Source organism: Mesoplodon bidens, assembly GCF_964165515.1.
Source record: "Mesoplodon bidens genome assembly, chromosome: 1".
Lineage (NCBI taxonomy): Eukaryota > Metazoa > Chordata > Mammalia > Artiodactyla > Ziphiidae > Mesoplodon > Mesoplodon bidens.
In genome coordinates this window covers 163,264,892-163,286,970 of record NC_138176.1, presented here as the reverse complement: position 1 = coordinate 163,286,970, position 22,079 = coordinate 163,264,892, and the positions used below count along the sequence as shown (strand labels likewise).

Below are 22,079 nucleotides of genomic sequence, written 5' to 3'. Positions count from 1 at the left end.
GCCTTAATTTTTAACTTTTCTTTCTCATTTAAAAAAAAAGTGTTTCTCTTGTAATCAGCATGTGACTGGGGTTGGGGGACATGGCAGAAGGCAGTGATAATAGCAACAAACCGAATTTGGTCATTTCTGTCTTTGGTAGAGAATTCAGACTGTTTGCATACCAGATAGTCTTGATTTTATTTCTTGTGTCTTGTTTTCTGTTTATTATTTACTATACTTGGATGTTGTTTCTTTCCTGATTTCTGCTGTCTGGGTTAAGTTTCTCATCATTCCTCTTCCTTCCTCTTCCCCACCCACTTGCATTAGGATTCAGGTTTGGCCATGATTTAAGAGAGGAGTTTCTCTATCTCCAGAAATTGGAGTCCAGAGTTAATAAGTGTCTGTTCCATGAGGTTGTCCAGGCACGAGGCTCCTTATGAAAAGTTGCTCCCAGCATTCTCCAGGGCTTTGGTTTTCAACCTTGAGCATGTTTAAGAATAACTGGGAAGGTTTGTTAAAACACAGATTCCTGGGCCCCACCCCCTAAAGGTTCTGATTTAGGGGGTCTATGGTGAGGCCCGAGAAATTTCCTTTCTGACAGGCACCCAGGTTGTGCTGATGTGGCCAGTCTGGGGACCACACTTGGGCAGTGCTGCTCTGGGTGCTTCCCTTACCTGCGAGGCCCAGGACAGCTGACTCCCTGACAGGGCCCTGCCTTGCTGCCAGGGAGGCTTGGAAACGTAGTCCTTATTTGGGACTGCCACGTGCCAGGCTGCAGGTAGTGCATGGAAGCAAGAGGGGGCAGATGGTTGAGGGGGGCGACGACCGAAGTTTCTGGAACACCACCCACTGGTGTCCTCAGTCTGAAACTACTCCTGTGCTTGTCGGTTTTGCCACTGGCTAGGCCAGCCTTCCTCGGGTTAGGAAGTAGGAATGGTATCTTGTGACAGGGACAAGCCAGCAGGCAGTGCAGGGGGTGGCAGCCTCCGATCCTGAGGGCTGGTGGCTAAACAGGCAAGTTGCTGCTGCTAGTTTGCTCATGCTCTGAGGGTCTCGCTGCTTCCAGGCCATTCCCAACAGTCAGGTCTGGCAGCCATTCGTTCTGCCGCTTGGAGTCACCTCCTGATCTTAGAGGCCCCTCGGGATGCGGGGGCGGGTGTCCCTCCAAGACCCAGCTTTGGGATGGAGAGAGTCTTACTGTGCTTCCTTCTCCCGACTTACCTTCATCAACTCCAGGTGTGACACATCAGTGTCTATTTCTGGGAGAGCTTGGGGACAGAGGCCATTTGAACCCTGAACTGAGTTGAGCTGTTGGTCAGCGCGGCTCCTGATACCCTGGAAAGATCAAAACGAGTGGCTGCCAACCCCTGCTCTCTGCTCTTGTTAACTCATGGCGGTGAACCTGGGGAGAAGCAGTGTCACAGAGGCTTCCCTGGGCAGAGGATGCTTTCTCTGTGGCTTGACGATATGGGGCTGTATTAGGAGGCAGCAGAGTCATTTTCTCATTCTGTCTTTCCCAGGGTAGCCTTTACATTTCCAAGCCCATTCTCCAGCCCAGGAAGGTGGAATGGCGCCCGGAAGCCTGAGTGGAGGGGAGCCAGCCTGGGCCGCGATGCATCGGCCGGGAGGTCGAGAAACATGACTTGAGTCTTTGTCCTGTCCCAGCCGATCCTGAGAGCCCAGGCGGGCCTTGATCTCTAGGCCTCGGCTCCCACCTCAGTAAAACAAGCTGGTTGAGTCAAAGAACCTCCTGAAGGCCCCTTCCAGCCCTGATATCGTAGGATTCCTGTGTAATCCAAATGCCAGCGCACTGGGAATTGGCTTTATTTCTTTTTATTTTTTAAAAATAATTTTTATGTATTTTATTTATTTATTATTTTTGGCTGCATTGGATCTTCGTTTTTGCGCGCAGGCTTTCTCTAGTTGCGGTGCGCGGGCTTCCCACCGCGGTGGCTTCTCTTGTTGCAGAGCACGGGCTCTAGGAGTGTAGGCTTCAGTAGTTGTGGCATGCGGGCTCCGTAGTTGTGGCTTGCGGGCTCTAGAGCTCAGGCTCAGTAGTTGTGGCGCACGGGCTTAGTTGCTCCGCGGCATGTGGGATCTTCCTGGACCAGGCCTCAAACCCGTGTTCCCTGCATTGGCAGGCGGATTCTTAACCACTGCACCACCAGGGAAGGCCTGGCTTTATTTCTAAGATGTGTCTTTCTGAGCCTGCTTGCTCAAGTTCAGCCCCTTGGTCAGGCCTGGACACTGGTCCGTGGCCACTTTCCAGCCTGCTTTGCCCGGAGCTTCTCCAGGCTGGGCCGCCCCAGGTGCCAGCCCTCGGAGGGCAGAGTCTGAGGCACTGTCTGGCTAATGATTGACATGGGCTCCAGCTATTCCTAATTCATGGGTGTGGGTGAGGAGTTGAATGTTTAACAGCACTTTCTGTGGGCTTTTTGTTCAGTGCCTGGGAAAGGACGGTCAGGGTTGGTGGAATGCGGCCTTGGGGTTCCCTGGCTTGCTCCTGGGGCCTGATGGCATCTGTGACCCACACCTCAGAGATGAGGCAGTGCCCCAGCAGAGTCAGGGATGTTCATACGCCCTCTCACATAACTTGAGGTTCTACCTTGTCGTGGGAGGGAGAAAGGGAATATCTTAGATCAGTCCTTTCTGCCCCCAGAATTCCTGGAGCCTCTGTACCAGAAGCTCTGACCGAAGAGGTCATTGGGACAGGTGCCACCAGGGTGTGAAAGAGATGAATCAGGGTACACTGGTGTCCTGTTGGTGTGTGTCAGGGACCTTGCTGTGCCCTGCCCCATACTGGCCAGTGGAGGAGGAGAGGAGAGGCCTGTCCTATAGCCCGGGCACTGACTTTCTCACTGGGAGGCCTAGAAAAAGTAATTCTGCCTCAGGCACTAGTCTGGTGTGTGATCCTTGCTTGTCAAAAATTATCCCTGAGCCTTAGTTCCCTTGAGGTGATAATACCTCTCTTGCAGGATCGTTTCTAAGGTTAATGAGGTGATATATAATGAGGTAATATATGTATGAATACCTGTCATAGGCACTGGAAAAGGGGGAGTATTATTAGAGCACTAAGAAGACATAGAAAACATTTTAGGCCAAGTGCTGGTAAGTTCCAGAAAGGGAGATCATCGTTGTGGGTGGAGAGATCAGGGTGGGCTTCCTGAAAGAAGCGGGGCTCCATCTGGCTTAAAGGAAAGCCAGAATTGACTTAGGCTTAAGGAAGGCACAAAGGAGACAGGAGGACAGACCAGGTAGAGGGACTGTTTGAGCAGAAGTTCTGAAGATGGAAAGTGCTGAGGTATTGGCTTGACTGAGCTACAGACATGCATTTCCTGCATTCTTCCCATCACACGGAGACCTCCAGGGACCTTCCATTTTCTTGCCATGGCACAGCCCAGGGCGGGTTGGCAGGCTTTAGCATCCCACCTGCACAGTGATCAGCCCCACCTGAGATCTGAAAGAGCATCTTCTCCTCCAGTGTGATCTGCAGATTCTGACGGGGTTTTCTTTTCAGCTTCCAGCTGAACAAGACTGGCTGGGGACTTGGTCACCATCAGAAGAGCAGCCCTTGATAAGTGCTATTTGAAGGAGAGGTTTCCTGGGGGCTTCTAGGAGCTGGAGTATATACTGTCTCAGGTCTTCTAGGTTTGAAGGGACTGACTGGGCCTTTCCAAAGGCATTTGAACAGGCCCCAGGACTGTAGAGGCCCAGGGACTCCCTGCTGCCTTTAGGTCTTTAGTCTTGTGCACCATCCCTCTCCCCATCTCTTACCTGGCAGGGCCCTGGATAAACATTTGTTCCTTTCATTACAAATATGGGTACCTGCAGGGACAGCCCTGGTGGGGACAGTGGGCAGCCGAAACAGGCATCCTGGATGAAGGGGCAGCTGCTGCAGCCCTAGCTGTGTGCCACCACGTGGGAATGTAGGACCCTTGTTGCCAGGTTTCCTGTTTTTCCATTTAAAACAAAATTTAAGTTGGAGAGTCTCTTTTGTGGCCTCACCCCTCCCCTCCCCACAACAAAATAAATGTTTGTGAACTACAAAACCTCCAGGGAGCCCCAGGTCCTGGACAGCACAAATTGACAACCACGGATCCCTCGTAGGCTCACTCGTTTGTTTAACAGATGAGGGAGAGATGCCCGGGGGAGCCTTGGGTTTGCCAAGGCCCACCCATCAGAGAGAAGCCGCTTTCCTAGACACCACGCCTCCCACCTCTCCTCCCTCCTCTCCTCCCTCCTCTCCTCCCTCCTCTCCTCCCTCCTCTCCTCCCTCCTCTCCTCCCTCCTCTCCTCCCTCCTCTCCTCCCTCCTCTCTGCTCTCAGAGCCCTTTCCTGATTCTCAGCCGTATCCATTCTGCCTGGGAGAGGCTCTTAAACATTTTGTGGGTATTTTCCTGTGATTGCTCTTTTGTGTTTATCTCCCCAGCTAGAGGGAAAGCCTGGTGCAGGTCAGAACTTTTGTTTTTCCCTCCTGTGCTCCGGGAAGTCTAGCCCAGCACTGGGTGTCTCTCTGAGCCCAGAGGTGGAACTAGTGTGAAGCTGATGAAACTTAAGCTTCAGGTTCAAGCCCCCCCCCCACCCCCCAGTCACTTGTGTGTGGCCTTTGCAAGGCTGTGGGAGAGGCCCTGGCAGTGAATTCACAAAGTCATATGGTTTTGTAGAATTTGCAAGAAAGTGTTCTGCATCCAGGGTCTTAAAAGGGCCTCTAAAATTATATAGGCTTCAGGCTCAACAAAACCTGAACCTCCTCTGAAGGTGCTGTGAAAACTCCCCAACTGGCTTGGGTCCTGCCTTTTGGACAGTGGGCCCTTGGCTTGGGAGCAGGAAGTGGGCGGCGGGTCCTGAGCCAGCCCTGGGAGGATCTTGCTGTGTCACCTTGGCCTGTCACTTCCACCCTCTGGTTGTCAGTTTCTCCACTTGTGAAATAGGAGCCGAGGTGGGGTGGGCGGGAATGAACTGAGTCATCTCTAGGGCAGAATGATCTCTGGTGTCCCAGTTGCTTGGTTTTGGCTGGCTGGGTGTGATTGCCCCACCAACCGGAACATCACACTGCCCACCTTTTCCCTCCCAAGAGCATTTGCATTGCTGGCTGGGTGTGCCTGGCCGGCCATAGGGAACCCACTCACAAGCCCTGGGTCTCACCATGGTGACTTTGTTGACTGATAATAATACAAGCAAGCAAAGCTTTACTGAGTGAGCTCTTATTTCCAGACACGTAGGAGACGTGAGCACCTGGTCCCTCCCTTCTCGGTGGAATGGTTTTTTCTGTGGTCTTCGTTTATTGCTTCTCTTGCTGACTGAGATAGACTTGTGCACTGGTCTCTTATACAAAGAGAGGCTTTTCAAAGAGGATACCATGGAAAGATCCGGAGGGAAGGAGAGAAGCGGTGGTCACTGTATGTACTTGCTTTCTATTGCTGCTGTAGCAAATTATCCATATTTAGTGGCTTAAAATCACACAGCTTTTTTTTTTTTTTAAATACCATTTTAACCATTTTTCGGTCTGCGGTTTGGTGGCGTTAAGTACATTCATATTGTTGTGTAACTGTCACACCATCCATCTCCAGAGCTTTTTATCTTCCCAAACTGAAACTGTGTCCCCATTAAACACTAACCCCCCACTCCACTCTACCCTCCCCCTGGCCCTCAGCACCACCATTCTGTTTTCTGTCTATGAATCGGACTACTCCAGGTGCCTCATAGAAGTGGACTCGTAGAGTATTTATCGTTTGACTGGCTTATTTCACTCAGCATAATGACCTCAAGATTCATCCATATTCTAGCCTGTGTCAGAGTTTCCTTCCTTTTTAAGGCCAAATACTCTTCTGTTATGTACATACTGCATTTTGCTTATCCATTCATCTGTTGATGGACATTTGGGTTGTTTCCACATTTTGGCCGCTGTGAATAATAACTTCTGTGAACACTGGTGTACCAATATGTTTGGGTCCTGCTTTCAGTTCTTTTGGGTACGTATGCAGAAGTGGAATTGCTAGGTCGTAGGTTGAATTTTTTGAGGAACTGCCCTACTGTTTGCGGCTGCCCCGTTTTAGCACACGACTTTACCGTCATACGGTTTTGTCTCACGGGTCTCCTGGTGTTTGTTGGCAGGGTTATATCTGTTCTGGAAGCTCTAGAGGAGAATCCGTTTCCTTGTCTTTTCTAGCTTCTAGAGGCCGTCTGCATTCTTTGGCTCCTGGCGCCCTTCGTGCATGGATGGAATCCCTCTCAAGCTTCTTATCTCTTTCTTTTCACCTTTATTTCTCCTCATCCTTTCCTTTCATCCTTAACATAGCAAGGAAAGGACTCATGGGTCCACCTAGATAATCTAGGATACACTCCCCATCTCAAGGTTGGTAACCTTGATCACATCTGCAAAGCCCCTTTGTCATGTAGGGCAACACAGTCACCAGTTCTGGGGGATCAGAGTGCAGACTGTCTGTTGGGAATATTTTTGACAGACCTACAAGGAACCTGATGGTGCCTTGATCGTTGGCTTTGAAAAGCCCTCCCCTCTCCCCTTTCCCTTTCTCAAAATTGTCTTGAAGCACCCATGACCGTAACGACTGGTTAGGTACTACCCTCATTGTGTGGGCTAGACACCTGGTAGACACTGAATAAGTTTGGGTGTCTGTCTGGGATCTTTGATGACCCTTTTTCCCCTCTCCAAACATCAGAGCCTGTCCTCTTTGACCACTTGGGAGGGTACAACACTGGCTGAATTGGTCACAGAGTGGAGAAAACTCTCCCTATATTACAAGGGTCTTCCCTGTTCTTACTTCGTTCAGTCCTCACAGTAACTTCAAGGTAGGTGGGCAGACAGCTTGGAGGTTCAGAGAGGTTAAGTTGTCCTGTCAATGTCACACAGCAAGTGGTGAAGTTAGGACCCAGACCCTACCTACCAAGCTAATGCTCCTTAGGGAGTAAGTTAAAATTAACTGAGCACCTACTCTATGCTAATAAGCTACATGATGGATGGCTTTATATGCGTGTATCGGTGCATCAGACCCTCACCACCACACAGTAAGATGAATGTACTTTCCCCAGTTTTAAGGAGAAAGGCTCAGAGAGGTTAAGCAACATGCCCAAGGTCAAACGGCCAGCAAGTGGTAGAGCTAGAATTGGAACCATTGTCATTGGACCCTGTATTTCTCCCTGGTTGCCCTGCAGCAGTGTTAGAAGATTCTATCAAGGCTGTATGGGCCATGGATAAAATTCATACGACAGAGCTCTTGATGGGGGAGCGTCGGTTGTGCAAAGATGGGGGCACTGGTTTAGAGTGTGGGAAAGAGAGTAATTGGAGGTGGTAGAAGATCCTACAGAGGACCTGGGATTGGATGTTATGAGACCCAGTGTCGGTGATGCTTAGGCTGTGTAACCTGGATGAGCCACCCAGCCTCCCCTTCCCCACCCAGACGAGGGAGGGGTTCAGAGAAGGAGCTCCCCAAGTTCCTTTCCAGCTGAGCTTCTGACGGGTTCATTGTGCAGACAGTACCTGCCACCGAGCTTGGAGTGAGGTGCACCCCTGTGGGCCCAGGCGATCCTGGAGGAACAGCGCTTGGGTTGCAATTTGTAGGAAATGGAGGGACTCGAGCGCTAAGTCTGGGACAGCCAGGAGGCCTCTAGTACTCTGGGACTTGTGCTTGATTGACATCCGCTAGTCCTGAGGAGCGCCTTCTGATCAGGTGGTGTGATTGCCAGCAGCTTCCCCATGCGGAAGTGGTGAAACTGACAGACACAGACCTGCCTCCCCCAGCCTGAGCTGCACTTAGAAACAAACCACGGTTTCCGTATTTGGGGAAGGGGAAAGGGGTATTTGGGGAAGGGGGTATTTCCTTAGGTCCTGGCCACACCTTGGACTTAGGTGGGGGGATTTTTCTTTCACTGCCACTGCGTCTGTCACAAGAACCTTGGCGACTACAAGGACCGCAGCCTGAGCCCCCGTCATGTCCTGGGCCTGGTTGTCAGCCAGATACTGACCACCATACCTGGGTTCACCTCCTTCCTCTGTGGCCGCTTTCGACTCCTCAGAAATCCTGAATCGGGATTGGCATTTGGCTAAGCGTTGGCTCTTCTGGAAGCCTGTTTGGTATGGGCACCTGTCACAGGGGACTCTCCCGATGAGCTGGAGTGACTCAGGTTTGCCAGGGCTGTGCCGTGGAGGGGTTAGTAGAGAGACCTCCTGTGAATCTCCCTGTCTGCCTGCAGGTACTTTTCCATGAAAGTGTTCCCTCCTGCCTCGCTCCCTCCTCACTCCTTCGCAATTCCCACGACCTGGTCTGGAAAGGCAACTGAGAGCAGAGAAAATGGTTTCTATCAGGGCCAGGCCCAGAGTGGACATGCTGACAGCAGGCTCCTGGGTGCTGGCAGGGCTGGAGCTTTGTGCAGGCTGAGGCCCTGCTCCCGGGCAGGTTTCTTTTCCAAAGGCCTTTTCAAAGGTGCTTCCTCCTCCATCCCTCCCACCCCCTTTTTTTCCCGGAGCTTGGACCAAGCCTCCAGGGTACCCAGGCCTGCAGCAGGGATGGAAAGAAAACATTGCCAGTTTCCTGTTGGTGGTTTCTCCTCGGGGAGATTGGAAAATCCAACACAGCCATTCCCATCCAGGATCTGCTGCTGCACTGGGCTTGGTGTGGGAGAAGGAACCAGCTGACTTTACTGCTCCTGTCCTCTGCCCTTCTTCACACTGTTCTGACCCCCAGCTCTCCACCCTGTCCCCTCCCTGCTCCCACATTTCTCAGCCTGTGTATTATCAAATGGCCCAGGGTCCTCTGGGACCCTCTAATCCTGTTTGCTATTTTATGTTGGGGAAACTGATACAGTGAAAGGTTAAATGATATCATGAGAACATATTTGATGTTAAACTATTACTATCTACATTGGACAGATGTGGAAAACTGAAGCCCAGAAAGATTAAATAACCTGCCCAAGGCCACACACCTCTTAGGGAGCAGAACTGGGATTTGAACCTGGGCCGTCTGGCTTCAGAGTTCATGTTCCTCCCACCACCCTAGACTGCCTTTAGTGAAATACTCGGGATCACGGTGAAACCTGGTGTCCTGCTTCCTAATTCTGTTGTATTCCATCAACCAGTGTTTTTAAAGTTTTGGTCTTTGAAATACTAGTGTCTGGGGCCGGTGGGCTCTGTGAGGAAATATAGCGTAGGGGTAAAAGTCCTGAGCTTTGGAGCCTGACTGCTTGGGTTTGAATCCTGGCTTACCATTTACTGGCCATAACGTAGGGCAACTTGTATAATCTCTCCATACCTCGGTTTTCTTATCTCTAATACAGAGATCATAATCTTAGTATTTGTCTTATAGAGTTGTTGTAAAGTTCTATTCCATGTATAGCACTTAACACAGTGCCTAGTACGTAATAAGTATTCGATAAATGTTAACTATTATTATTGCCTAGTAAGTTTGGGAAATTGAGGGAAAAAGTTAAGCAGGCACCTTTGTTACAGGACTTCTCAGAGTCTTTATTATGCTATTAAGTATTGGCACTTTTCCGGAAGGGGATGCAGTAGGCAGCATTTTCCAAAGTTTTTGGACAACTAATCTCTTTCTCTCTTTTAACTGGGCACCTGGTAAATTCTCAACTCATAAGATGTAAGTTGGTGTTGGGGAACACAGTTCAGGAAGCACTGAGCTCTACATCATGCTGCCTGTTTTTGCTTGGCAAGGCTGAGCTGGAGAAGGGAGTCCAGGCTAGGCCTGAGCACGACTTTGAAGGACTGTGTGTGGCAGAGCTTGGGCTGTGCCAGGCTTCTCTCCTCCTGTCCCTGTAGGTATGGGGAGAGGGAGGTGGTGGGAGCCGAGGCACCTGAGGGTTTCTAGAACCTCCTGGCCATGAGGAATGTCCTTGGCTGACCACAGTTCAAAGCAGTCATTGCACTGTCCTTGGAGGAGGGGTCTTAAAGTAGGTCACCAATGGCAGGACCGGTTGGGACCACCAAACAAGCCAGCCCAGCCCAGGTTGAAATGGTCACAGGTTTTGCAGTATGACCCTCTTAGGGAAAAGCAGGCAGGCTTTGCTCCCAGCAGGCTGAGTTCAACCTTGGACCCTCTCCCCATGTGTTTGTGACTTGAGTAAGCGGTGTCCCTGGCATATTTTGGCTCCCAAACCAAGGTGGTTAGAAACTAGATAATCTTCAAGTTTCCTTCCAGCGTAGGCATTTAGGAAGTCTGTAAATCTAGGATTGGGGTGAAAACCTGAAGAGGTGTCCTCTTCAGGAGTCCTAAAATCCAACTAGGAAGAGCCCCAAGAGGTGAAGCTCCCTGTCACACCCGAGGTCTGGGGAGGTGAGGGCCTGGCTCCAGGTCACTGGTCGGGGCCCTTTTCCATATTAACATTCTTGGAACTGACTACCTTAAATAGTCTTGCTTTGGGCCCCATTCGCACCCTGCTCTGGGTTGTTGCCTCCCAGCAGTGACCTTGGAGAGATGGGCCGTGTATGGCGGTCAGGAGCTGCTCAGACCGGCTCAAGGCTGGCTAACCCTTCATCTCCCAGCAGCCAGGTACTGGAGGTGGGCCAGGAAGGCATGTGGCTGACCGGTTACACCTTAGCCTGCCCAAACCTAGCTTTGCACTGGAGCAAGGAGAGTTTGCAGATAAGCAAATTTTTAAAAAAATTATACATATATGTATACACGAACATACATAAACTGTATATATATACATACATATATGCATTTACATTTGTGTGTATGTGTGTGTGTGTTTTGTCTTGAATTATACTTTGGAAACTGCTCAGTGGTGACCTTTGAGTAGGGGATTAGAGGGGAGAATGAATTTTGTTTCTTTGTGCCTTTCTGTTCCATCTGAATTTCCCTACAATGTGTTTGTATTCCTTTTATTTTTTATTTTTAAATGTGATTTATTTTTTAGAGCAGCTCTAAAAAATAAATCAGTTCACAGCACCAGCTGTTCAGCAGTTGAATCAGCAGTTCACAGCACCACCTCCGCCACTATCATCACCCCACATCAGAGTTACAATTGATGAACCTAAATTGACACAGCATTATCACCCAAAGTCCATAGTTTACATTACAGTTCAGTCTTAGTGTGGTACATCCTATGGGTTTTGACTAATGTATCCACCATGTTAGTGTCGTACAGAATAGCTTCAGTCTTAAAAATCCTTTGTGTTCTGCCTATTCATCCCTTCCTCCCCCTAACTCCTGGTAATCACTGATTTTTAAAAAAAATTATTTATTTATTCATTTATTTAATTTTTGGCTGCATTGGGTCTTCACTGCTGCACGCGGGCTTTCTCTAGTTGCAATGAGCGGGGGCTACTCTTTGTCACAGGGCACAGGCTTCTCATTGCGGTGGCTTCTCTTCTTGCAGAGCACAGGCTCTAGGCGTGCGGGCTTCAGTAGTTGTGGCACACGGGCTTCAGTAGTTGTGGCTTGCGGGCTCTAGAGCGCAGGCTCAGTAGTTGTGGCGCACGGGCTTAGTTGCTCCGCGGCACGTGGGATCTTCCTGGACCAGGGCTTGAACCCGTGTCCCCTGCATTGGCAGGCGGATTCTTAACCACTGCACCACCAGGGAAGCCCAATCACTGATCTTTTTAACTTCTCCAGTTTTACCTCTTCTAGAATGACATATAGTTGGAATCGTGCAGTACATAGCCTTTTCAGACTGGCTTCTTTCACTTAATAATATGCATTTAAGGTTCCTCCCTGTCTTTTCGTGGCTTGATAGCTCATTTCTTTTTTTCTTTTTTCTGCAGTACACGGGCCTCTCACTGTTGTGGCCTCTCCCACTGCGGAGCACAGGCTCCGGACGCGCAGGCTCAGTGGCCATGGCTCACAGGCCCAGCCGCTCCCCGGCATTTGGGATCTTCCCGGACTGGGGCACGAACCCGCGTCCCCTGCATCGGCAGGCGGATTCTCAGCCACTCTGCCACCAGGGAAGCCCATAGCTTTCACTGCTGAATAATATTCCATGGTCTGGATGTACCACAGTTTATTTATCCATTCACCTTTTGAAGGCATTTTGGTTGCTTCCAAGTTTTGGCAGTTATGAAGAAAGCAACTATAAATATCCATGTACAGGTTTTTGTGTCCATGTGTGTCTTCAGTTCCTTTGGGTGAATACCAGGGAGTGCTGTTGCTGGATCATATGCTAAGAATAAGTATGTTTAGTTTGTAAGAACCTGCCAAACTGCCTTCCAAAGTGGCTGTACCATTTTGCATTTCCACCAGCAATGGATGAGTTCCTGTTTCTTCACATCCTCGTCAGCATTTGGTGTCATCAGTGTTTTGGATTTTGGCCATTCTAATAGGTGTGTAGTAGTATTTCATTGTTATTTTAATTTGCAGTTCCCTAAGGATGTATGACGTTGAGCATCTTTTCATATGCTTTTTTGCCATCTGTATGTATTCTTTGGCAAAATATCTGTTCAGGTCTTTTGCCATTTTTTAATTGAGTTTTCTTTTTTTTTTCTTTTTAATTGAAGTATAGTTGATTTACAATGTGGTGTTAGTTTCAGGTGTACTTTATTGTTGAGTTTTTAAGAGTTCTTTCTGTATTTTGGATAACTCCTTTATCAGATGTGTCGTTTTAAACATTTTCTTCCATTCTGTAGCTTGTCTTCTCTTCCTTTTATTTTTAAAAAGAAATCAACAAGGATCATCTGAGCTGCATGGTTTAAACTCTGCATTTAAATTTTCGCATAAAAACAGATTGAGGATTTAATGTTAAAAAACTAGCACAAATAAATACTCTAGCCCCCAGACCGGGAAGGCCAGTGGAGGGGTCATCCCACAAAAGCGTCCACCCTAGTCCAGACCCTCTTGGTTTGCTGCTGGGCACTGGGGCGGGAGGTCTCACAGCCGTGCAACTTCTAGCCCTGGGAGATGCGTCCAGGTCTCTGCCTCCTCTCAGTGTTAGCCCCCTGTAAGCTGTGTCCCCACCTGGCCCTCTGAGGAGGACAGTGCTATATCCTTGTGTGAGGCATGGCCCTGCCAGCATCCTTTTTCCTCCATGTCCCTGGAAGTGAGGCAGGACACCAGAAGATGTGCATAGTGCATCGCCCAGCCCTTATTGCCATGTCCCACTGTGGGGGTGGGGGAACAAGAAGATTCCCCATTATGGGGGGGTGTGGCTAGGTCAGGGTAGTGAGGTGCCTCTTGTTCTGGGTGATTTTGCCTCTTCTCCCAACACAGAAATTTCTAGATTCCTGTGTTTGGGACTCTGGCTAGGGCCTTTGTGGAGCCCTTGAAATTGAATGGTGTTCTTGTGTACATGTACACAGTTTTAGGGAACAGGCCACTTTACAGTCCCTGAGAAGCCCCCTATGTACCTGCTGTATGCTTTCAACATTCACCTAGCAAACTGAGGCTTGGTCTCATGGGATCCTGGGATGCCCAGGTTTGGTGTTTATCCTCAGAGCTTACTGCTGGGAATAAAGGCTAGATAGAATAAGCTAGAAAGTGTCGAAGTACCTTAAAGGAAAGTTTGTTTCCTAGAGTGTGGAGCACAGAATCAGTTACATCAGAACTTCTGCAGGACTTCCCTGGTGGTGCAGTGGTTAAGAATCCGCCTGCCAATGCAGGAGACATGGGTTTGAGCCCTGGTCCAGGAAGATCCCACATGCTGTGGAGCATCCAAGCCTGTGTGCCACAACTACTGAGCCTGCGCTCTAGAGCCAGCGAGCCACAACTACTGAAGCCTGCCTGCCTAGAGCCCGTGCTCCACAACAAGAGAAGCCACCACAATGAGAAGCCCACGCATCTCAACGAAGAGTAGCCTCCCCTCAACGCAACTAGAGAAAGCCCGCGCACAGCAATGAAGACCCAACAGAGCCAAAAATAAATAAATTAAAAAAAAAAAAAGAATCCGTGGAGATGGGAACGGGATGCTTGTTTATATTTCAGATTCTTGGACCCTTTCCAGATTGAAGGGCCCAGAATGATTGGGGCCAAAGCCTTGGCATTTTTAGCAAGCTGTCCAGGAAATTCTCACGCGTGGTGAAGCAGTGCTACAGAAAGTGTAGTCCAGAGTCAAGGAGCATCAGCATGTTTGGGCAAGTCTCAAACCTACCCTTGCAGAGACTATGGGGGCAGGACCCAACAATCTGGGTTAAAACAAGTCCAGCAGGTGATTGTTTTGCAGACTGAAGTTTGAGAAGCACCAGTTTAGCCAGAGAGGGCCACAGCTGGATGAAATCAGGTGTACAGGTGCAGGTAGGTGGTCCCAGTGAGGAAGGAAGGGTGGTATTTGTGCTGCATCGTGCCCCAAGAGAAGCAGGACCAGAGGCCAGAAGTTCCCTGAAGGCTGGTTTCTAGGAACTGGAGCAGTCCCCGAAGAGACCAGCTGCCTGCGGCACTTGGAGGCCCTCTCCAGGGAGTCCCAAGACAGAGCGCTCTGACCAGAGCCAACATGGAACGGGGATGTGCCCAGCCTGTCAGAATCCCGGCCTGTCCACTGTGTGAAGCATCCCACCCAGGCACCTTTTTTCTTTCTTTTTATTTTTATTATTTTTATTTATTTTTATTTTTTTAATTAGTTTCTGCTTTATAACAAAGTGAATCAGTCATACATATACATCTGTTCCCACATCCCTTCCCTCATGCATCTCCCTCCCTCCCACCCTCCCCATCCCACCCCTCCAGGCGGTCACAAAGCACCGAGCTGATCTCCCTGTGCTCTGCGGCTGCTTCCCACTATCTATCTACCTTACGTTTGGTAGTGTATATATGTCCATGCCTCTCTTTCGCTTTGTCACAGGAAGGCATTGGTCATCACAGAAGGTGTGATATTCGTAGATGCCACAGAGAAAGCAGATCTGTGGGATTATAACCCAGGGGGTTCCCTTCTGTCGTGAAGAGTGAGGGTTGGACAGAGTTGGGAGGGGAAGATGAGGCCCTGCCTCCCAAGCCCTGCCCGAGCTCCCCTCTGAATCAGGATATGGCACCCCAGCGTGCCAGGCCGACTTTGCCAAGGACAGCGGGCCCTGCTGGTGGCCTCTTTTGAGAAACAGTGGAGGCCAGAGTTACCCAAAGACTGGGCCATGAGCAGATTTCTTAATTTTCAAAGAAGTGAGGAAGACTGTAGATGTTGGGAGTCAGAGTTGCGTGCTGATCTGGGACATGTGGTCGTTGGGAAGGGCCGAGGTGGGCACTAGGGCATCCGAAGGTTGAACCAGGCTCTCCGGCTGCCTTTGCTTTTCTCCTGGGGATTATTAGACGGATAAGCTGGAGGGTTCTAGGCCTGGGGTGACGTGTTAGTATTCTCCTTTGATGGAGGCCCTCTTTGGACTGTTGTGAACAAGATGAGAAAACAGGCTGTGGTAGCGTTAGGTGGCCTGGTAGCTGGTTGAACGCCTGTGCCCGTGTGGTCCTGGGTGGGCTGACGACAGGCTGGGAAGCGGTCGGCAGCGACAGTTCAGGAGTGCTCTTTCTGTATCGGTCGCCTGGAAGAATGCAAATGCCATGCTTTCCCAATCGGTGGATATAAAAGAAAGCTGAGAGAGAGTGCTAAGATGCTTGATGTTGGTCAGGATGGCAGGAGATCTCAGTAGGCTAGAGGGACGATGGGCAGAATGGAAGAGAGAAATTTAACAGGAATCGGCATCCTGTTTCCATTGTCCAGAACACCCGAGTGTTACCCATCGGGGAGGTGGGGGGGGGGAGGGGCGCAGCTACTGCCCTGTGCCCTCCAATCACCCCTGGGGCCTTTGGTTCCCAAGAGAGCTCAGAAGGAGAACGGAGTGGGTCGCAGCCGCGAAGCTCTTTCAGGCAGGAAATGGTGGGAGAAAAATGAGACTGTTCTTTCAGAAGAGGGGAAGCCTGGAGGTGGCCTCTTGGGGAGAGGTGAAGATGGGGGGCCTGGGGGCGTCGTCAGGGAACTCTGGGAATGAGCACCATCACCCTGTGAGCGGGCTGAGGCTGGCCTGCGGTCCTGCCCCAGGCCGAGAACCTTAGCAGTCCCTTCAGGTCCGAGTCCCATGGTATATTTATATAATAATGCCAACCCCAGGCTCAGAGCCGGGCTGCCTTGCACTGAATGGACCCTGTGTGAGTTATTCAAATCTTGGAAGAACAGCACGGCCTCAAGTGAGCTCAGAAATCCCCACCTGAATTGGGCCTTTTTTTAAGTTTTTTTTTTTAATTGGCATACACGCATGTGGCAAGAAATGCAAATATAAACTGAGCTTCATTTCTATTCCAGTTTTCCCCTCCAGAGGCAACCAGTGTTACCCAGTTTCTTGTTTAACATTCCAGGGATGGGTGTGTGTGTGTGTGTGTGTGTGTGTGTACATCACTAAATTTGTACATTTTCTTTTTTTAAAATGAAGTTAGCTTAGCATACACACAGCACTACACCTTGATTAATAATGGTGATCATTTCAAATCACCACTTATAGAGCTGGCTATTTCTAAAAAAGCTACGGAGTATCCCTTGTGTGGATCTGTTTGATTTACTTAACCAGCCTCTTGCTGGTGCATATTTGGGGGTTCCTTCTTGCTGTTGTGGCAGATGCCGCAGTTTAGTGTGTCTGGGAAACAGACTTCCAGAAGTAGAGCTTCTGAGTCAAAGCGTGTGTCATGTTTAATTTCTACATCTCTATTTTTAACTGGCAAGTCAGCATATTAGTGAGGGTGAATATCTGTAGTTCCTTTTCTGTAATTGTTTGCATCATTTGAGTTTCTATAAAGGTTATTGGTCTTTTTCTTATCATAAAACATTTTTCCTAAATTTGTCACTTCCCTTGTCTTTATGTTGTTTTTGTTACTTGTTTCTTATGCAGAAATTTAATTTTATCTTTGGGGATAAGGGCTACTTCTTATGCTTAAACTTTGGTCTGGCTGAAGTTTTATTTTGGCATATGGAACAGGGTAGTATCCAGCTTTTTTGTTTTGTTCTTCCATCCAACTGTGGATGGGCCTTTGGGCTCACTCCCCTGGGAGGTGGTCTCCAGAGACAAAGGTGTCAGGAACACAACTGCAGCTCCCCCTGTTTTTCTGAGGGCCGGTTTCTCTTTCTTCCGTCAGAAAGTTCCTGGCCCATCCATCATTCGCCTCCCCAGGGTGTCTCCTCACCAGTGAAGTCTGAGGGTTCTGGCAGATGGGTCAGACTGAAAGCACCACTAGGGACCTCAGTCACCACATGACAGCGTGTTTGGGAAAGGGCCTTTGGCCCACACCACAGGTCGCCAATTCTAGCTCTCTCCAAGGTCACTAGGCCATCATCTGGCCTCCCATTGCAGTCACCAGTGGGACCCACTGACCCAAACAAATTACCATGCCCACAGAGCTGAGAACCCAGACCCCCCCCCCCCCCCCCGCCATGGGGACCAGTGGCACCTTGAGGAAGCCCTTCAGCTCCCTTGGAAACAGCACTCCTGGTTCGCCGGTGTAGCTGTGAAAGGCAGCCAGAACCTTGTAGGTGGATAACAGCGTCTAGAGCGGTGTTTCTCAAAGTGTGTGTGTGTGTGTGGGGGGGGGGGTCCTTGGACCATTAGAATCACCTGGGAACTAGTTAGAAATGCAAATTCTGGTTCTCCTGACTCAAACCCTGTGGGTGGAGCCCAGCAATGTGTTTAACAAGCCCTCCAGGTGGTTCTGATGCACACTGCAGTTTGAGAGCTAGCTTGGGACCCAGTGTGGGAGGAGGAGCAGCTAACCTAGGGTCAGCAGGTGTGATTGTTAAGGGGGCCTATAGGTTTCCTCACTCTCACTGGTTGTTGGGTGCCTCTCAAACCGGCAGCAGCCACTGATTAGCAAGAGTAGGCAGGTTGCCTGACAGTGTGTGGTGTTACGGCAGATCAGTGTCCCTCCTGGGCAGTTCAGCTAACATGAGACACGGCAGAGAGGGACTTTGTGAGAACAGATTCCCACCATCACCAATAGGTAAGAGCTCTAGGTTCTGGCCTTTCTCCTTCCCTTACTACTGATCTGCAAGTCACTTACCCTTTCTGAGCTCCATCTGCCCCATCTGTAGGGACAGGATTGTGCTCCCTCACTTGCCCTGATTCTGGATCCTGGATCAGATGAGCCCTCCTGAGGTCTCTTCTTGTTTCTAGGAATGATGATACCATACCTGGTTCCCTTGCCTGGTGAACCAGAGGTTGGAGAACAAAAACCGTAGTCTGGGGCAGAGCCAATTTGGAGGCCGCTGTGTATAGCTTGGGGTCTGTAGGTTGGGCACAGGGAGATAGGGGCTCTGGCTTTCCCTGTTGCTGGATGGACGGTGATAAAGAAGATACAGGCAAATAGACCTGGACCCCCCTGAGAATGAGGTGGGAGGAGAGCTTCACACGTGCAGCATCCCTTGTCAGCAGAAGTGGGAATGGAGCTTGGGTGAAAGGGGTTTTCAGGGAAACTCACTGGTTCATGGGTGGTGAATCCTATAATGCCCCCGGTTGCTGTTGCTGGCGGGGACCCAGCAGGTGCAGGGTGAGCTGGGCTGCCCGCCATGGGTCAGGCCTGATGCAGCTCCTCCTGCAAGGGCCAGCTCGCAGCTGACACTGTTCTCCGGTAAGACTGGTGAGAGCCCCCGGCAGAGCCTGAACACACTTTCCTCTTTCCTTTCAGATCTAACCATGAGCTACCCAGGCTACCCCCCGCCCGCAGGCGGCTACCCGCCAGCTGCACCAGGTAAGAGGGTCGGGGGCAGGCGAGGGAGGGAACGCCCTCTCTGCTCAGGTCCCAGGAGTGGAGAGGGGAGGAACGATGGTGTTTTCCAGATATTTCCTTGCTCCCTTCGGACCCTCACAGTGCAGCCAGGTGGGGGAGGGGCTGGAGAAGAGCTTGGACCTTGGGGCCAGGCAAGGTCAGGGTTTGAAGCCACTTCTGGAAAGCCGGGACCAGGCCAGGCCCCGATCTCTTGCCTTATTAGCTGATAGCAGCAGACAAATGTGTACCGTTCTCTGAGACTCGATTTTCTCCTTTGCACATGGCTTCAAGCATCTCCATCACTGGGCTGGCCCAGACACGAACACGATAGCCAGGTAAAGCCTCTGGCACAGTGTCCTCTGGAGCACTGCTAGGTGACGATTGCCCCTTGTCACTTCTCTTGCCTTGCGCTCAAGGTGTGTGGTTTCCCAGCAGCAGGGCCCCTGCAGTGGGAGGAAGTGGAGGCAGTCGCTAAGGGTCAGATGTTACTGCTGCAGCTGCTCCTGTGGCCCGATAGCAGGGAGGCTGCGCCAGCTGGTCAGGCACCCGTGTCCTACCACTGCCACCTCTGTCGTCACCTGAGCAGCAAGAGAGGGAGCAGGCAGGCGATTCCGGGAGAGCTCCGTCCTGAGTATCCCGGAGCCCTGGGGCTGGAAAGCCAAACACGAGGCCCTCAGGGCCTTTTCGCTGTCATGGACAGGGCTGCATCTAACAGGCCAACAGCCCGCAGGATGATGCTAGCTGCCTAGCTGCTGTGCTGCTTGTCATGGTGACAGCTGTAACATATGAATGCTCACCGGGCTTCCAGCTAAGCCCTGCCCGGCATTAACTCTCTTAATCCTCCTCACTTCAATTTGAGGCAAACACTAATTGTCCCCACTGAGGAAACTGAGCCAGGGTGGTTGAGTGCCTTGCCTCAGGGCACATACCCCGGTCCTGATGGTTTCAGAGCTGGGGGTCTTTACCGCTGTTCCCCTGTTGTCCCCCTGACAAGGACAGGTGTCTGTTGTCCATAACCGAACCCTGCCTCTCCCTGCCCCTTACAGACTTGTGATGACAGCACACAGCCGGATCGGCAGGACACCCTACCCCGACGCCCACCCACCCCCGCATGGTTCTCCATCACTGTGGACTCTCAGTGATCCCTGAGCTTGCCGCTGCCCTGGGCTTGGCACAGTGTCCCCGACTGACCTGTCTTTATGTCTGTACTCCCACTCCATGGGGGTGAGCCCAGGAGGGCAGGTCTGCCCTTGGCCCTCCTACCTTAATACCCACAGAGGGTCTTGGGAGTGTTTGCTGAACACCGAATTGAAGGTTCCCACCTCCCTTCCTCTGGCAGCAGGACCTGGCTAGACTTTGTTGCCCGAGTGTTTGCCGTGTGGTCTATATAGGACTGTCCGCGGCTCTGCTTGGCTTCTCCTCCGACCACCTGGGAGCTTGATGTCTCTGCCTTGTCCTGCTGGGGAGCTGCGCCGACAGGCTTGGTGTTGCTTTCAGGTGGCGGTGCCTGGGGAGGTGCTGGCTACCCACCACCCAACATGCCCCCCATCGGGCTGGATAACGTGGCCAGCTACGCAGGGCAGTTCAACCAGGACTACCTCTCGGGAATGGTGAGTCCAGCCCTCCTGCTGGGCTGCCCTGGGGGCCACACCGGCGTGGCCAGAGGGAGAAAGGCTGCTGGCTTCTGTGGCGTCAGAGGGGAGCGTGTGTGCGCGTGCGTGTGTATCTGTGGGTGCCGAGGGTGTTGAGCTATATCTTAGGACATGACGGTTTCCATCAGGGCTCTCACCGGCTCACTGTCCCTCTCTGCATCTTGATTTTCCCGCCTGTAAAATGAGCGGTGGGGCAATGCATTGGGCCACATGGTCTTCCAGGTCCCTTTCAGCTCTGGGGGATTGGGTAGGGGTAGGGCCTTCGTGGAGTATGCATCGAGCATCTTCTGTATGTGCTCAGCGTAGGGATAGAGGGGTGAGGGTGTGCACCTGTGTGTACATGCATGTGCCATGTGCAGGTGGCCACACGCGTGTGGGGGCTGTTGGTACACGTGGATGACTCTCCTGGTTGGGCCTGGCAGCAGGTGCCCGGTAGCACGGACACACATGCTACTTGTTGATTTGCTTGTAAAATAGCATATTTTATCATCTAAAAACAAATGTATGCTCAGTGTAAATGGTGTAACCACTCCACAGTCTAATTTGTGCCAGGCCCATTCTAGGCACTGGAGATAGAAAAATCCCAGCCTGGGAGTACTTACCATCCACTGGGAAGAGACAGACAGTAGCATAAGGAAACGGTGTGGTGTTAGAGTGAGTGTGGGTTCTTTGGGCACAGGGCAGGTAAAGGGGGTCAGCAGTGCAGGTAGAGGGCGTGTGGGACAAGGTGGGTGGGCAAGGTGGGCCTTGCTGAGAGGCCGGTGGTGCTCGGACTTGGCTTGAGCTGAGTGTGGCTCCTGGGTGCCTGCTGCAGGGCTCAGGGTGGGGAAGGGCAGATGGATGGAGTATGGCTGTGCCCCCTCAGGGGCTGTTAGTCTAAGGCTCTAGCTTCGTGGACTTTCAGGCTGCCAACATGTCCGGGACGTTCGGAGGAGCCAACGTGCCAAACCTGTACCCGGGGGCCCCTGGGGGCGGTTACCCTCCCGTTCCCCCGGGGGGTTTTGGGCATTCCCCTTCCGCCCAGCAGCCTGTTCCTCCATATGGAATGTACCCGCCCCCTGGAGGAAACCCACCCTCTGGGATGCCCTCGTATCCGCCATACCCAGGGGCCCCTGTGTCAGGCCAGCCCATGCCGCCCCCTGGGCAGCAGCCCTCGGGGGCCTACCCTGGACAGCCGCCCATGACCTACCCTGGACAGTCGCCAATGCCACCTCCGGGACAGCAGCCGGTGCCAAGCTACCCAGGGTACTCTGGGTCCGGGACCGTCACCCCTGCTGTGCCCCCAGCCCAGGTGAGTGCTAACTTTGTGCTACTCTCTGTCCAGGCCTGGCTCCAAGGGCCCGAGACATGTGGCCCAGTGTGCTCTGCCAGCAGGGCTGGGGACCGTGCAGGGGACGGGGGAGGACTAGGTCCTCCAGCTCTAACTTGTAGTTTTCAGTGTCACTTTCTCACAGACACCCCATCCCCTGTTTGTATGCCTGAGGACCTAGGGAGCTACCCTCTTTGTCCCAGCTTGTTAGATGGTCCCTGTGGGAGTTGGGTCTGAATGCCTCCGGGTACTCTTCATTCGTCTGGTGTTATTTACTGCCTGGGTTTTGTAAGAACTGGTCTCAAAGCCTTTGCCCAATGGCTCTTAGTTTTCAATCCCCCGGACGTGCCCTCCCAGACTAGCTTCAGAGGATTCTTAAAACCAGCTCCTCTGGGTGGGGAAGATTGTTGGCAGTTCTTTCAGGGCTGCTCTTGGCTCGCTTTGGAGAGCAGTTCATGTTTGCAGAGCCTAGAATTCACTGTCATGGTTACACAGCCAAACCAGCCAAGCACA

At 51.4% G+C, this 22,079-nt stretch overlaps 1 protein-coding gene across 1 annotated transcript in view; it reads left to right on the top strand.

Annotated features, from left to right (window-relative positions):
- Window positions 1-22,079, top strand: part of ANXA11 (annexin A11) — a 41,352-nt gene that overhangs the window by 5,618 nt on the left and 13,655 nt on the right. Inside the window, exons 2-4 of the mRNA XM_081237880.1 lie at window positions 18,525-18,587; window positions 20,103-20,215; window positions 21,162-21,548. Coding sequence (XP_081094006.1) covers window positions 18,533-18,587; window positions 20,103-20,215; window positions 21,162-21,548 — 555 coding nt within the window. The 5' untranslated portion in view covers window positions 18,525-18,532. The remainder of the gene's footprint in view (window positions 1-18,524; window positions 18,588-20,102; window positions 20,216-21,161; window positions 21,549-22,079) is intronic.